This window comes from Aythya marila, assembly GCF_965140915.1.
Source record: "Aythya marila genome assembly, chromosome: 1".
Classification (NCBI taxonomy): Eukaryota; Metazoa; Chordata; class Aves; order Anseriformes; family Anatidae; genus Aythya; species Aythya marila.
Window position 1 is genome coordinate 61002726 of NC_139042.1, and position 13852 is coordinate 61016577.

Genomic DNA, 13852 nt, shown 5'->3' on the forward strand with positions numbered 1-13852 from the left:
CAGAAGCATATGGGTAAAGAATCTAAAAATATCACAGCATTTGTATCCTGCTGGAAATGTGAAGTGTTAATGATCCCATAAAAAGAAGCAAATCCATTAGGTTATTTAACTGGGAAACCTCAATGTGACTCCAGCAATCTTCTACCAAGAAGCACGATGACCCGAGCGGCACACTCAGAACCTCTGAGCGAATCTCCAAGTTCAATTCTGTGGGCCAAGTCAGTGTTAAAATTACACCTGTGGTAGCAGACACTTGATCCCGTTACAGGCAGCGACACAGGTAGCATTTATAGCCCACAGACTACTCACAACGCAGCATAAATGCAAGCAGAGCACAGGCAGGCAAGGATTAGTCTGCCCGAAAGAAAGCAAACACGTTCAGAAAGCCAGGATAAATAAACCAAAACCAAAGAGGGTCATACTCCAACATTACTTAGCTTAACAGAAAGCCGATTGCATGTACGTAAAGGCAATGAAAAGAAGAGGTTGCATGCTTTCCTCGCCGGTGTTTGCTTCCTCCTCTTGCTGTCACAGCCCAGCGCTGTCAGTTCATTAGCAGGGGCTGTCATCTTGTTACAAGCCTATACCACCCGCAGTACAAAGAAGCCTCAGTGTCCAACTGGAACCTCTACGTGCTAGAGTAACACAAATAAAAAAGAATAACTGTAATTAGAAAAGACAGGACTTCCAGAGGGACCTGACAGATTCTTAATTAGGGACCGGGGCTCCACAGAGGAATCCAGCGCGATGAGCGGAGGTAATGCACAGAGCGGCAGCAACAGCCTCCACCACTTCGTGGTTCAGGGACAGGTTCTGATTAAGCCTTCATCCCTCAGGGAATAGTTCCAGAAATGATGGGTAGTTCAACAAGGACACGCATGCGAGGCACCACAGCTGTCAAGAAGTGGACTACATTGTTCTCCATCTTCTCTGGAGGGTAAAAAATGTGTGATACAAATAGATGGTACCCAGCTAAAATTACCTCTGTTTTGATTCAGTTTAACTCTGTAATTTTAATCAACAACAACAAATGCATAAAGAAGGGCAAAGCAGACACAGGAAATATTGAGAAAAGGAATGACAGGGGCTGTCTCAGGAAAAATGAAAAAGGCTACCTGTTGGACAATGAAAGTATGCCAAGAAAATAAGCAAGGAATGTATAACAATAAATGGGTTTAAAACACAAAAAGATATCCCTTCGATTGGAAAGAGTAAAATCTATAAATTAATAGCTGCTGATGTCTTCTACTTCCGTGTATGGAAAACTGGCTGTGCACTCGCATTCATCTGATGAGCAAAATGGGCCAACGTAAGAGAGGTCTTTCAAACAAACTGGAGTGAAGGCAGTAGGAAGAGACTGATTTTTGAAACTGCTGTGTAGGAAGCTTGCTGTCATTCAGTCATTTATCTAGCACGGCATACAATATGTACAACACAGTTTGGTACGAAGGGAGACTGTCCCAGTGAGAAGAAAGCAGAACCAGCAGCGAACAGAAGGGGTATCTGCCAACTAGCAGGTGTGTCCAGCAGACACTTGAAAATGTTCTGTGCCAGGAGCGTGGCTTCCTGAGTCCAGAGTTCAAAGACTCAGCCTCCAAGCAGGCACGCTAGGGGAAAAATTCCTGTAAAGAGGCAGTCCTGCACTTCAAAGAGCACTGCAGAAGAATGAAATCATAAGGGGACGTGTTATGGACGAGGGCGCTGTCCTCTGTCACTACGTGCCGATCATTTTTCCTGTTCATTCTGCCCGTGGTCTTTTTTGCACCTTATCCGCCCAAGACACTGACCATAAGGGCCCATCCCTTGGGGCAGAGACACCAACAGCTTTCGGGTTCCTGCTCTGTCCCTCCTTCCCACAGCACCCATCCGCATCAGTTGGATCCAGCAGGAACAGTAAAGAAAGGAGCACAGAGCCACGGTCACAGCAGAAGGTGCAGCTGCACTTTATGGGTCGCATCACTCACGCCTGTGGCTGAGGAGCATCCTGCACTCGAGCCAAGACTGCAGGTCTTGCTGGTGAGGTGGCACTAGCAGGACCCTGCAGTTAAACCAAAAACACAGAGCGGGATTCTTAGAAAGACACATTCTGGGCTGTAGGCACCTTGATGGAGCACCAGACCTCACAATGAGTTTGTTTCTGCTGTACAGTGGCTCTTTAGTACTGATTTTTCCGAATTTATAAAACTTGCTGCCCAGAAAGTTTTAATAATCAGCAGCACAGCAGCTGCTGTGTGCTACACACCTGCGCTCTGGCACGAGGAAACCCATGCTCTGAAAACCCAGCAGCAGACACAGTGTACAAAGTGAGAGCTGGATCCAATAGAAGACTCTCACAAGCCACATACTCCAGCAACCAGACTTTTAAATTCGCAGTGCTCACTCAGAAAACTTATCCAAAGACCCAAGAAGGGAAGGTAGGTGCCTTAAAATACAACCTAAATAGCTTGTATGCTGAGAAGGACACCCAGACTGAAGTAAACCAAGAATCAAGCCACCTTTCAACCCAGCAATTCCAGTCCCACGTTTAGCCCCACTTTTTTGCCTTGCAACCTTATCCCACTGATCAGGAGCCTACCACCCTTCCTTGACCATCCTGTGGGCCATACCAGCTCACCAGCCACAGCTCCCTGCTTTTTCCACCCAGTTAGGGCAGCTGGAGCAGGAGCACTTTGGTTGTCTGAAGACTTCTCTATCTCCAAGTTCTTCTTCTGCACGTGTTCAAAAATGCCCCTTTGTTGGAAACAGCCCTCAAAACACCAAGTTCAGCTAATGCTGGCAAGTCTGGGAAGGAAATTTACAGCCCTCTTAAAATGCCAACCACTTCTGTGGCAGCCTTGATAAACTGGTTCTCTGAGTCTTACACAACACCGAGAGCCACTTTTCTCTTTAAACTGCCTTGTGGAAATGATACCGTGAGACCGATACAGCTGTTTGAGATCATCCCTTCAGATCTGCACCTGTATTAAACAACGCTCAGGAAAACAGTATGTTCTCTGCAGTGGAAGTACTGGATTTTTGTTACCTTCCTTGGACCCTGGTCAAATTCCCATCAAAGTCTACAAACAGACTTCCATGGGACAGGTATTTGATCACTCCCTAAGATACAAACACAGTAAGTTAAGGGTGTCGTGGTGTTCCAGATGCTACAGCTTTGTTTTCAGAAGTTTCCATTATATTTTTAGATTTCACACACACAAAAAAAAAAGGCAAACAAACAAACAAATAAAAAAAAACTGTAAGACAGCACAGAGAATGCCAAGCCTGTAAAACTTAGCAAATACAAGACTGAGAGTTGCATTTGCAACTGCAATTACAATCCACCTGCAGGCCCACCTTGCGAACTAGATCAGGCTGAGTCTGCTGACACGCATGCATGTGAGAATGCATAAATGCATAAAGCATCACACATCGGCACGCATGAGGTCTGGTTACAACTGCACAAGTAATATTTCCACCGTTTCCAAATACTCCTAGTCCTACATCCCCCCCGCCACCATTTTTTTTCCTTATTTTCTTGTCTATTTAAAGAAAAAGGTGGCAGCAGCTAGCAGGCAGCTGTCGCAGCCCCCTGTGACTTTACCAGCCCGGGGCTGCTGGGCTCCAGGAGCAACCCAGGACGATGCGGAGCATTCCCTGGAGCTGGAGTGGGCGAAGCACCGTGACGTGCTGCTCCAGCTGCCAGCAGCGTTGGGGCAGCAGCCGACGAAACCCAGCTGAAGGGGTAATTTGGGAGCTCTGTCAGCAGCGGAGGCCGGTAAGCAGGGGTGCTGCACCCCCTCCCACGGCCCCCTGCAGTGCCCCCGGTGCGGCAGGCAGCGCCGCTGTTCGGATGCAGCCGTGCGCTCGGGCTGCAGGAGTCCAATCGCTCAGGGTTTGTTTACACTGGAAGAGCTCTGCTGCTAGCGGTGCTGGCATCGCTCCTCCGTGTGGATGTAACATATGCCAGAGAGGGAATTCCTCTGCCAGTCTAACCGTACCGCTTCCCCCAGTGACATCGACGCAGCCAACTAAAGCACCGCTCTGTCAGCACAGCTGCATCGGCTGGGGGCGTAGGACTTGACGGCTTTTTTCCCCCCTCTGCGTGTGTGAAAATACTCCACGGGCCTACAAAAACCCTACAGCGGAGACCCTACCCCAGGCAAGCTGCCAGCATTTTCCTATGGTGCTTGCTGCAGAGCTGGAAAATGGAGACCCGAATGCTCCTGGACCCGAACAGCGTTTAGTGGGCCAAGAGGGGACTCTACCCACAAGGTCTGCAGGGAGGAACAGAGCTAGGGGAATTTTAAATACATGTATACTTATATCTATAAAATGTGTAAACTTCACTGTAAGGCCAGACATGCAGTTTTTTCCAAGGTTTTTCCAAGTTACAGTCGTAGACATCGTCACCTCAACGATGCTCTGCACTCTGCCCCCTAGCACGCTGTATTAACCACAGGGAGAGCACTGACAGCACCCCAAAGCTCCTCCTCTTCCCCACAGAGATGTGGTGCTCGGAGGACGGTCTGGGTACCCAAGGGCTACAGTATCACCTCTTCTGTTGTCCGTATTACATGCAGACCTAGAAAGAACACATCTAGGGGCTGTAAAAAGGATGTTAAAGAGGGTGAGATCGGCAAAACTACACTCTCTGTGTATTTTTCTCACAAAAATGATTTCCTCACAAATACTTTCACAAATTTCCCCCTCTTCTCTGGGTCTGGCATTCCCTTATTTAACTCAGCCTAGATCCTTCGGCTGTAAGAAGGTCTGATATTTGAAGGAGAAAGGGACACCAAATGCAGACACAGGTCCTCTGCTTCCTCAGCATACCGCGTTTCTCTAGACAACATCACAGCCACCACAGTTACACAGCCAGTGAATAAATGCAAAAAGCAGCAGCGCTCTCCATCAGCGACCCTCCTGTACTCCTGCACTCACAAGGCAGCAGGAGCAACGTGGTGACTGACAGCGTGGTCAATGACAACTCCGTAATAAGACCAAACGATCCCACGAGGAAGCTCACAGTAGCACTTAAGAGAATGAGCCCTATTTAGGAAAAAGGCGTTTTAATGCTCTCACCTGGGCTAACCTTCCCCAAGAGCCGGGCTCGCCCTCACGGCTCCTCCGCCCCGCAGCAGCACCACCCGCCCGCACAGCGGCCACACGGCGGCCTGCCCGCAGGCGCAGCTGCCCGGCGGGGATTATTCTTGCCAGAAGCACAAATAATCTCCTCGGGAGGCTCTGCCTGAGGACTGTTGCCCGGGGGAGAGAGCATATGCACGTTGAAATGCAGATTTAGCTTCTCGTCTCCCTGGTCCGGTCCTAGGTTGACCTGCTGCGGCAGCACCGTCCCTGTGGTTTCAGTGAGGGCAGGCTTTTGGCCCGCGCCCTCCGCTGAGGCACCTGGCTGCAAAAGCACTGCTGGTTATTAATGGTCCTCCTAAGCACTTTCCCTTGCTTTGCAATGCCTGAAACACCACGGTCAGGTCCATCCTCCTCGCCAGGACAGAAATACTCGGCCCCGAGATGTCCATGTGAAACCAGAGCCCAGAGAGGCCTGCCTTCACCTGCTGCTTACACCTGTCCTAAGGCTGACAAGATGGCCACCGCAGCCTGGGCCCTCCTTCTGGGGCCTCACGTAGAGCGATCCTTTCGCCTTGGGAGCCATTCCTTCCTAAATTAAAACCCAGAATGCCTCTTTCCACCAAAGACCTCAACCTCAAACCTCCCACCAATCCTGTCACGGTGCCAACAGATAACCAAACACCGACACCAGGCTCCCCACATGCCACAGATATCAGCCCCTGGAAGCAGTGCTCGATGCCGGGCTGACCCCAAGAGCCAGACTCCTTTCCCTGAGGCATCTTCCCTGTTTTCTTCTTCAGGCGAATGGAGCTGTCCTCAAAGAAACGCTTATCAGTCGAACAACCGGCCGAAAAAAATGAAAGTACAAACGAAACTTAATGGAGCACGAAGTCTAATATGACAAGGAAAATTCCCGCCCCAGTTCTAATCTCTATTTACAATGTCAAAAGTGGGTCAAACGGGTCTGCAGTGGAGGGATTGGTTTGGAGAACGATCTCTGCAATGAAAAGCGTCCACGCAGCGAGCAGTATCACGCTGCAATACCTCCATGGCGATCCTCTCCCTGGCCCTCCGAGCCACTCAATTTTACAGCGCGGGGGCGAGAAGCTGTAACTCGAAACCCTGGCTTCATTCAAACATGATCTTAGTGCGACTCCTCAAGGACTTACAAGAGCTGAGATACCGCTGGATTTGGGCACTGGGTGCTGGGTTCGGTAACTGCTCTCCCTTTTCTCTCTTTCCCTTATCCTGTTCCCCAGGCACAGGTTGCTGGGCAGTACCATCACACCGCCCAACCCAGCCCTCCTGCTTTACCTCAGCACATCCTCCCTTGAAACGCAAAGGAATCGCAGGGATGGCCAACAGCAGCCCCAAAGTGAGAGACACAATTCACAATAACATCACTTTCCAACGTGTTTTCATTCACAGATCCTGGAATCAGCTCAATTTAATATCTGTCTTCTGCTGTTCTCCAAGACAGATGACTGTCATGTAAGCAAACGTAGCCAAAGCTTCCTGACAAGAAGTTATTCTGTGCAAAGACAGCGCACAACTACAAAGCAGTCCGAAGGAAGAGCACGCTATCCAGCCTTCAAACCCACCAATTTGTTTTTATCGACTGAAGAAAAATCTGTTCTTTGACCTTCAAGTGCTTTATTCCTTTTATGGTCAAACAACCTTTTATTTATTAAAATTCTTCTACTAATTACTCGCAGGGTACCCAGAGGCTTTAAAAGCACAAAATGCCAAAAAATGTACTATTACATTCCTACACATATCGAATCCTCTTTCTAAACAATTTTGGAAAGAAAGAAATGAACTTAAAGCATTTTCTAGAAAACATCTTCAAGAAACTGATAAACATTCCTGCTTATTTTTAATTTGTATATTTTTTTAATTTTTTTTTGGTTTTCGTTGCTACTTTGTATTTACAGGAAAGGGAGCTCTGTCAGTCTTCAAAGTGCCTACTGATGTCAGGTATTTATAGAAAGTTCCGATCTTAAATGAGTTTGAGAGCTGAATCAGCCTACATCTGTGGGCCAAACTGTGTATTGTTTAAACCTCAAAAAAAGCCCAATTTGAAGTGTCAGCTTTCACGACAAATAGCTAATAAAAGGGCTCATATTTAAAATGCTCTCAGGATAAAAATAATGCATAAATAACAGCAGTAGCAAAAAAAGGCATGGAAATAAATAGCTGAATTCAGGGAAGGATGCAAATTTTATGTCTTATTAGCAATGCAGAAGAAAAAGAAAAAAAAGAAAAAGTATTATGGAAATATCTCAGTTATACCTCCTTCAGACTTACACTACTTTCTCACTGCCAGCCTGTGTGGTATACACTCTGAAGCTACAGAGAAAATATTCACACAGTTGGATTGGAAAATGAGTTCATGAGTCCTTCAGCTGCATCTGTGAGTTAAAAAGTACAGTGGGAAAGACCCACAAAAATAAGTTGGGACCCCCTCACAAAAAAAGATAAGCAAAGAAATAGCCCTTTAAAAAAGAAGAAAAAGGGGCAGAAAAAGTGATTTCCCCCCAGACTAAACTAAAGCCAGAGGAGAAAGGGACCTCAGACCAGCATGGGACTTCGGGCAGCTATGCGCCCCATGCCCTGTCTGGCGGAGAAGCAGCAGCCTTCCTCCCATGGCAGCTCTTCCTCCTCGCCTCTCCCAGCAGTCCCAGCCTGCCCACCACCACCTGCTGCCAAACCCCGTGTCTCCACACCACCAGGTCCACACCGACGTGCACAGGACAGATCCCAGCACCCCACAGACAGCTCCTGGTGCATCCCGCTGGGCACGGGGCAGGCTGCAGGCAGCTGTGCCCCTCTGCAAAGCCTCCCCTGGACTTGGGGTCGGGAAGGGACCCCAACACCTGAGGTGTTGGCTGCTCTGAAGTGAAAACAAGAGAGAGCCTCTCGTTCACATCAGCAGAGCCACTCCTGGCAATACCGTACAGAGAAAAGCACGTGAAGTTGGGAAACACTCTTCCAGCACTTCTTTCTGTCATGCTCATGTTTATTTTCGAGCCTGCCGTAGAGCCTGTTCCTCATGACAAGCTCAGGGCACCGTCCCACCAGGCTGGCCGACACCTCCAGAAGGGGAAGGACCTTCCCCAAAGCCTCTCCCTACCTCACAGCTCAGCACCCAAAGCCTTGGAGCAGGCGCGCAGCGTTTTCACCTCCAACATGCAGGTGGCAACTGGAGGGGAAAGGTGGTGGCGGCCATCCCGGGCAGCTCTGCCCGTCACCCGTGGTGGCTCCCATGTTGCTCATGGAGGAGGTCTCATCCCTCTAATCATCTTGGTGGCGTTCCTGGCTGGTTTCCGTGTCCCCACTTTGCTCACGGGGACGGGAATGACCCCACTGAGCCCAGGGGATGCCAGTCCTGGACCTCAGTGCCATGGCGCAACGCAAAGCGGCGACAACTCCCCGTGCGTGGCACACCGAGCCCGGCGCCCTACCAAACTCCGAGTGGTGGCTCCCAAACTTGGTGGCTCAGCGGGCGACGCGAGGAAGCCCCAAAAACCAAAAAAGTTGAAACCCCCCTCCCTCCACCAACATGGGGAGTGCCCTTCGCTCATCCCCAGGGGGAAACTTTCCCCAGTAGGGCACCGCAGCCCACCGAAAATAATAATAAAAAAAGCAACAAGATCACCTCAAACCAGGGGGTCGTTATTACGACTGGGAACGGCGGGGGTGTGTGGGGAGGGCGGGGAGGGGTTGGGGGGCTCCCCGAGCAGCCGGGTGCCCCCACGGGGGAGCTCGGCACCCCGGGGGCGGCGTCGGAGGCCGCACAAAGGCGGTGCAGCCCCCCCCGCCCGGCCCCGCCATGCCGGGCAGCCGCTTACTTTGTCGATGGAGCCCGGCAGCAGGCGCTCGAGGAGGCGGCAGAGCACCACGCCGTCCTTCAGGGAGGACTGCAGGAAAGCCTCGGGGTCGGCCACCGTCTTCTTGGGCGACTCCAGCACGCCCAGGGCGATCAGCCACGTAACGGTCTGCTCGGCCGAAGTCATGGCCGCGGAGGCGATGAGGAGGAGGAGGAGGAGGAGGAGGAGGAGGAGGAGGATGATGATGGGGAGAGGGGGGGGGTGATTTTTAGGGGGAGGGGGGGGGCTTCAAGCGGATGCCCCCGCCTCCCCCATGTGAATGCAGATGACGACGCCCCGCCGTCACACCGCCACCCCGTGTCAGACGCCCTCACACACACACACACTCACACCCTCACACACTCACACCCTCTCACACACACCCTCACACACTCACTCTCACACACACACACACACACACACACATGCAGCCGCAGAGCCGCCTCCTCCCCGCCCCCTGACATCACGGGGCTTGCGCGCCCGCGGAGGCTCCGCCAGGGCCGGGCGGAGGCTGCCCCCCGCCGGCCGCCCCGGGCTCGGGGGGAGCCCGGCAGCCCCCCCAGGGAGGTTTTTGGGGGAAAGGGGGAGGCTCTGAGGCTGGCACAGGCTGCCCAGAGAGGCTGTGGGTGCCCCATCCCTGGAGGTGCTCAAGGCCAGGCTGGGTGATGCCTTGAGCAACCTGCTCCGGTGGGCAGCATCCCAGCCCGGGGGGGCTGGAACTGGGTCGGCTTTAAGGTCCCTTCCAGCCCAAATGGCTCCATAATACCCCAGCTGTGAGCAGATCTGCCAAAGGGCAGCGGTGCCTTTGGATCCATGCCGAGATAAGCCAACCCTAACCCATAATGCAGGCAGATTTTCTTAAACTCTGACGCCCGAGGTGCAATATCTCTTCCGACTTTTCTCGGCACCAACCATCTGAGACTTCTGCTTCCCCACTTTGCCTTCTTGATGCATATTTGGAGCAACAGCTGCCTACCGGTTAGCTACAGAGAAGGCAAGCTCACCTATTTCTCGTGATCAGAAAGCAGCACAGATGGCTTAACCACGTCCAAGAGTTCCCCAAGGCTGGGGAACAGCCTCCAAATCTTTCCAAACCTGGGTGGAGGTGCCCAAAATGTTGAGGAGCATGCCAGTCTCTTCCCAGCTTCCTTTCCTTTCAGGCTTCCCCCTGGAAGGTGCTTATCCATCCCATCGCACTGCTTGCCTGTTCTGTGCTTTCCTCCTTCTGGTCTCAGTCCCGTTCGTACCAAAAGCTGCTAGGACTGACCGATGCCCTGCATCCACCTCATCCCGTGAGCACAAGCTGTATCGGGAGGGAAAGTTCGGAAGTAACACAAAGGATGGGGCATGTCGCTATGACCAGTTTTCCCTCCTTTCTCTTCTTTGTTTCGCCACGAAGCTGTTCAGATTATCTTATGTCTTGACTTCAGTCCCACTTTTGCTTCTAAATCATTCATAGGCTGATGATGCCCTGTATTTGGGAACCCCATGTGGTAATAATTAAGCAACCAAAAACCTTTCTGAAGACATCAAAAGGCATGATTTTAACTACCTTTTTCTATGAAACATTTTTAAACATAGGCAAAGATGAAAAAGTCGTTTTGGTATTGACTCATAAAGAATAGATACAGAGCACATACGTAGTAGGTTCAGGAAACTCTCTTTACACAAAGAGATTTTTATATTTTTAATTTTACTTCTAGTTTAATTTAGCTTACTAAGAAGATCTGGACCCCTCTTTGAAAGAGATTAAGACATATGCTAACCAAATTTGGCAGAGATCTTGTAGATCTAGCAGCACTTCATTTTCAGCAAATAAAGATTTAACACTTGACAATTTCTTTGGACTTTCGGAAGCTTTTGTCTTACAATAAGTTATTAAAGAAACCAGGTAGTCACAAGGTAGAAGGTAAATTTCTGCCATGGATTAGCAAGTGTTTGAAAGACAAAACAGCAGGAATAAATTGGCAGTTTTCAATTCGACAAAAAGTTAATGCTGGAGATACCTCCTGTATTCTGCAACGTAGGCTGAGTTGTCCTGAGTATTTATCCCAAGCTTAAAGTGATGAAAAGGCAATTGTACTCCTGCATGTTTTATTCCATCTTTCAGCCTGCAAGCAACAGTTTTCAGAGGAGGGGGAAAAGGAGAGGAAGGAAACAGCAGGTAGAGAAAGCTGCTGCTCCATTTTGGACTCCCATTTTCCATTTTTCATTTCCAGCTATTAATACCTCGCCCGTCAGCTCCTGGAGCAGCAATGAGGTGCTCTGGCCAGATACACAATTCTCTGCTTTCCCTGTGCCAAACCAAGGTCAGCATTTCGATGGGGAGGAGGCTAATTAAATATCAGTCCGGCTTGGATAGAAATCACCTTGACAGACTGTAATTAGCTATGTAGGGGTCTTACTGGATCAATCACTGTCCTGGGATGCCCGTGCAGTAGTAACTGTCTCTGTAGATTTGCCTATGGAGGTTTACATCCCTTAGAGTAAAAGCCTCGCCCCAACAAAGCAACACTTGTATGAAACTCAGAGGTATGTTTCCACGTCTGGTTGAACCTACCTTTCAAAAGTGCCCTGAAGTGCCTCCAGCTGGCAGGGGAGCTAGGGCTCTCGCACATACATCTGCATGCCAGAGATGGAGTTGGAGCCCTTGGAAGGCAGACCCACCAGCCCCACGGTACCAGCACAGGTGAAGATGGAGAAATACAGAGTAGAAGACCACTCTACATGGATGAAGCCATGTGGTTGTAGTGGGTTTACGTGGCAAGGTTTTGGTAGCAGGGAGCCATAGGGGTGGTTTCTGTGAGAAAGATCTAGAAGCTGCCCCATGTTTGGGAAGGGCCCCATTGTTTTCCAGATCCGAGCCAATAAGCGATGTTGTTTTGCGCCTCTGTGAGAGCATATTTAAGACAGGGAAAAAACGCTGCGCCACACAGCAGCCGGGAGAGTCAAGGGAGTGGGAGAACAGCCTTGCACCAAGGTCAGTGTAGAAGGAGGGGGAGAGGTGCTCCAGGCGCCGGAGCAGAAGTCCCCTGCGGCCTGTGGTGAGGACCATGGTGAAGCAGGATGTCCCCCTGCAGCCCATGGAGTACCACGGTGGAGCAGGGTTCCACGCTGCAGCCCGTGGAGGAGACCACGGTGGAGCAGGTGGCCCTGCACCGACGGAGGCTGCCGCCTGTGGAAGACCCCTGCCGGAGCAGATTCCGGGCCGGACCTGTAGCCCGTGGAGAGGAGCCCACGCAGGAGCAGGTGATCTGGCAGGAGCTGCTGCCCGTAGGGGAGCCAGGTTGGAGCAGTTTTCTCCTGAGGGATGGACCCCGTGGTACGGACCCATATCTGGAGCAGTTCTGGAAGAGCTGCTGCCTGTGGGAAGCCCACGCCGGATCAGTTCATCAAGGACTGCATCCCGTGGGTGGGACCCCACAGCACAGGGGACGAGAGTGACCGAGAAGGAGCGGCAGAGAAGAAGTGTTGTAGACTGACCATAACCCCCATTCCCCGTTCCCCTGTGCCGCTCGGGGGGAGGAGGTGGAAAAGGGTGGATGGGGGGGGAAGGTGCTTTTGGTTTTTTTTTTTTTTCCTTTGTTTTCTCACTTCTCTCGCTTGTTAGTTGTAGGCAATAAATCTTACTATCTCCTTATGCCGAGTCTGTTTTGCCCGTTACAATAATTATTGCGTGATTTTCTCGTCCTTATCTCAATCCTTGAGCCCTTTTCACATATTTTCTCCCCATTCCTCTTTGAGGAGGGGGAGTGAGAGAGCGGCTGTGGTGGAGCTCGGCTGCCCACTCGAGCGGAACCACGACAGTGGTCAGGTTTGCTGGGCTCCCATTGCAAATAGGAGGCTGCTGCTTCTGACAAAGCAAGGGTAGGCACTTGGAGAGCTGTCTGCCCATCTCCTCTCGGAGAGATGCCTTTAGTAGCTAAGGCAGGACAGAAACCTGCAGCAGGCATAGGCTCGGTCAGCCTCAGCTTCTCTTCTCCAAAAGCATCAATTTTAGTGAGGGAGACAGCAAGAGATCATGCTTTCCTCTGGACTGAGCTGTGCTAGAAAACTAACTAGAAAATTAAGTTGTTTTCTAGTGACTACAAGGAAGACAGAGAGAGAGGAATGAAATAAATACAAATGGATCAATAAAATAAAATAAACTTGAAGAGAAAAATGTGTAGGAGATACGAGTGGGGAAGAAAATAGACCAACAACAGAGACACGGTTATATCTGGATAACTTTATACCCAATATCTTTAATTATCTTCAAAGCGCCAAAGTGTTTTGATAGGCAGGTGCAAAATTTCTGGTGCCAAGAGCGTGTCAACCAAGCATAAAGGAATGCGTACATAGGGAGTGCAGTTACAGTGCTGGTGCAGAAGCACAGAGAGGAGACTCCTGGAGCCCGTGTTTAGCAATGGGACACGGGCACCCTGATGCTTGGGACCGCGGTGCTCAGCTCCAGGACAGGTGGCCAGGCAGATTGGCGATCTTGGTCTTAACAATCAGGTTTTTTTTGAAGGTCTGCTTCATTTCACAGGGCAATTAAGACAACTCTCTGTGTTATAAGCTTTATCATGACCTTCTGTAGCTTTTATCCTGGCTATCATCTTTAGATGGAAATACCCGCAGAGTCCTCTGGCAAGCCTGTGGTAGCCCCAAATGTAGCTCTGCTTCCGTGCTCCTGAGACCATCGATTCAACAGCTACACTACCTGTGTCTTCTAAGTGCAATTCAGGATAATGGCATTGATCTGTTATATCCCTCATTCTTTCAGAAACCAATAATAAGTATCTCCACTTCAGGCAGAGATGAATATAAAATGACGGTCCTCGCAACTGAGGGCTTAGCCTAAATCACGCACGATAGAAGATGAAGGATAGACCTGAGAAAGGAAGAAATGAAAAAGGACAATAGTCAGCGGTGCA

General features: G+C 50.3%; 1 protein-coding gene across 2 annotated transcripts in view; it reads right to left on the minus strand.

The window, feature by feature from the left end:
- Positions 1 to 9160, minus strand: part of ARHGEF7 (Rho guanine nucleotide exchange factor 7) — a 108921-nt gene extending 99761 nt beyond the window's left edge. For both annotated transcript variants that reach the window (XM_082774365.1, XM_082774364.1), the window contains exon 1: positions 8919 to 9160. In XM_082774365.1, coding sequence (XP_082630491.1) covers positions 8919 to 9083 — 165 coding nt within the window. In that variant the 5' untranslated portion in view covers positions 9084 to 9160. The remainder of the gene's footprint in view (positions 1 to 8918) is intronic.
- Between the last annotated feature and the right edge of the window lie 4692 nt (positions 9161 to 13852).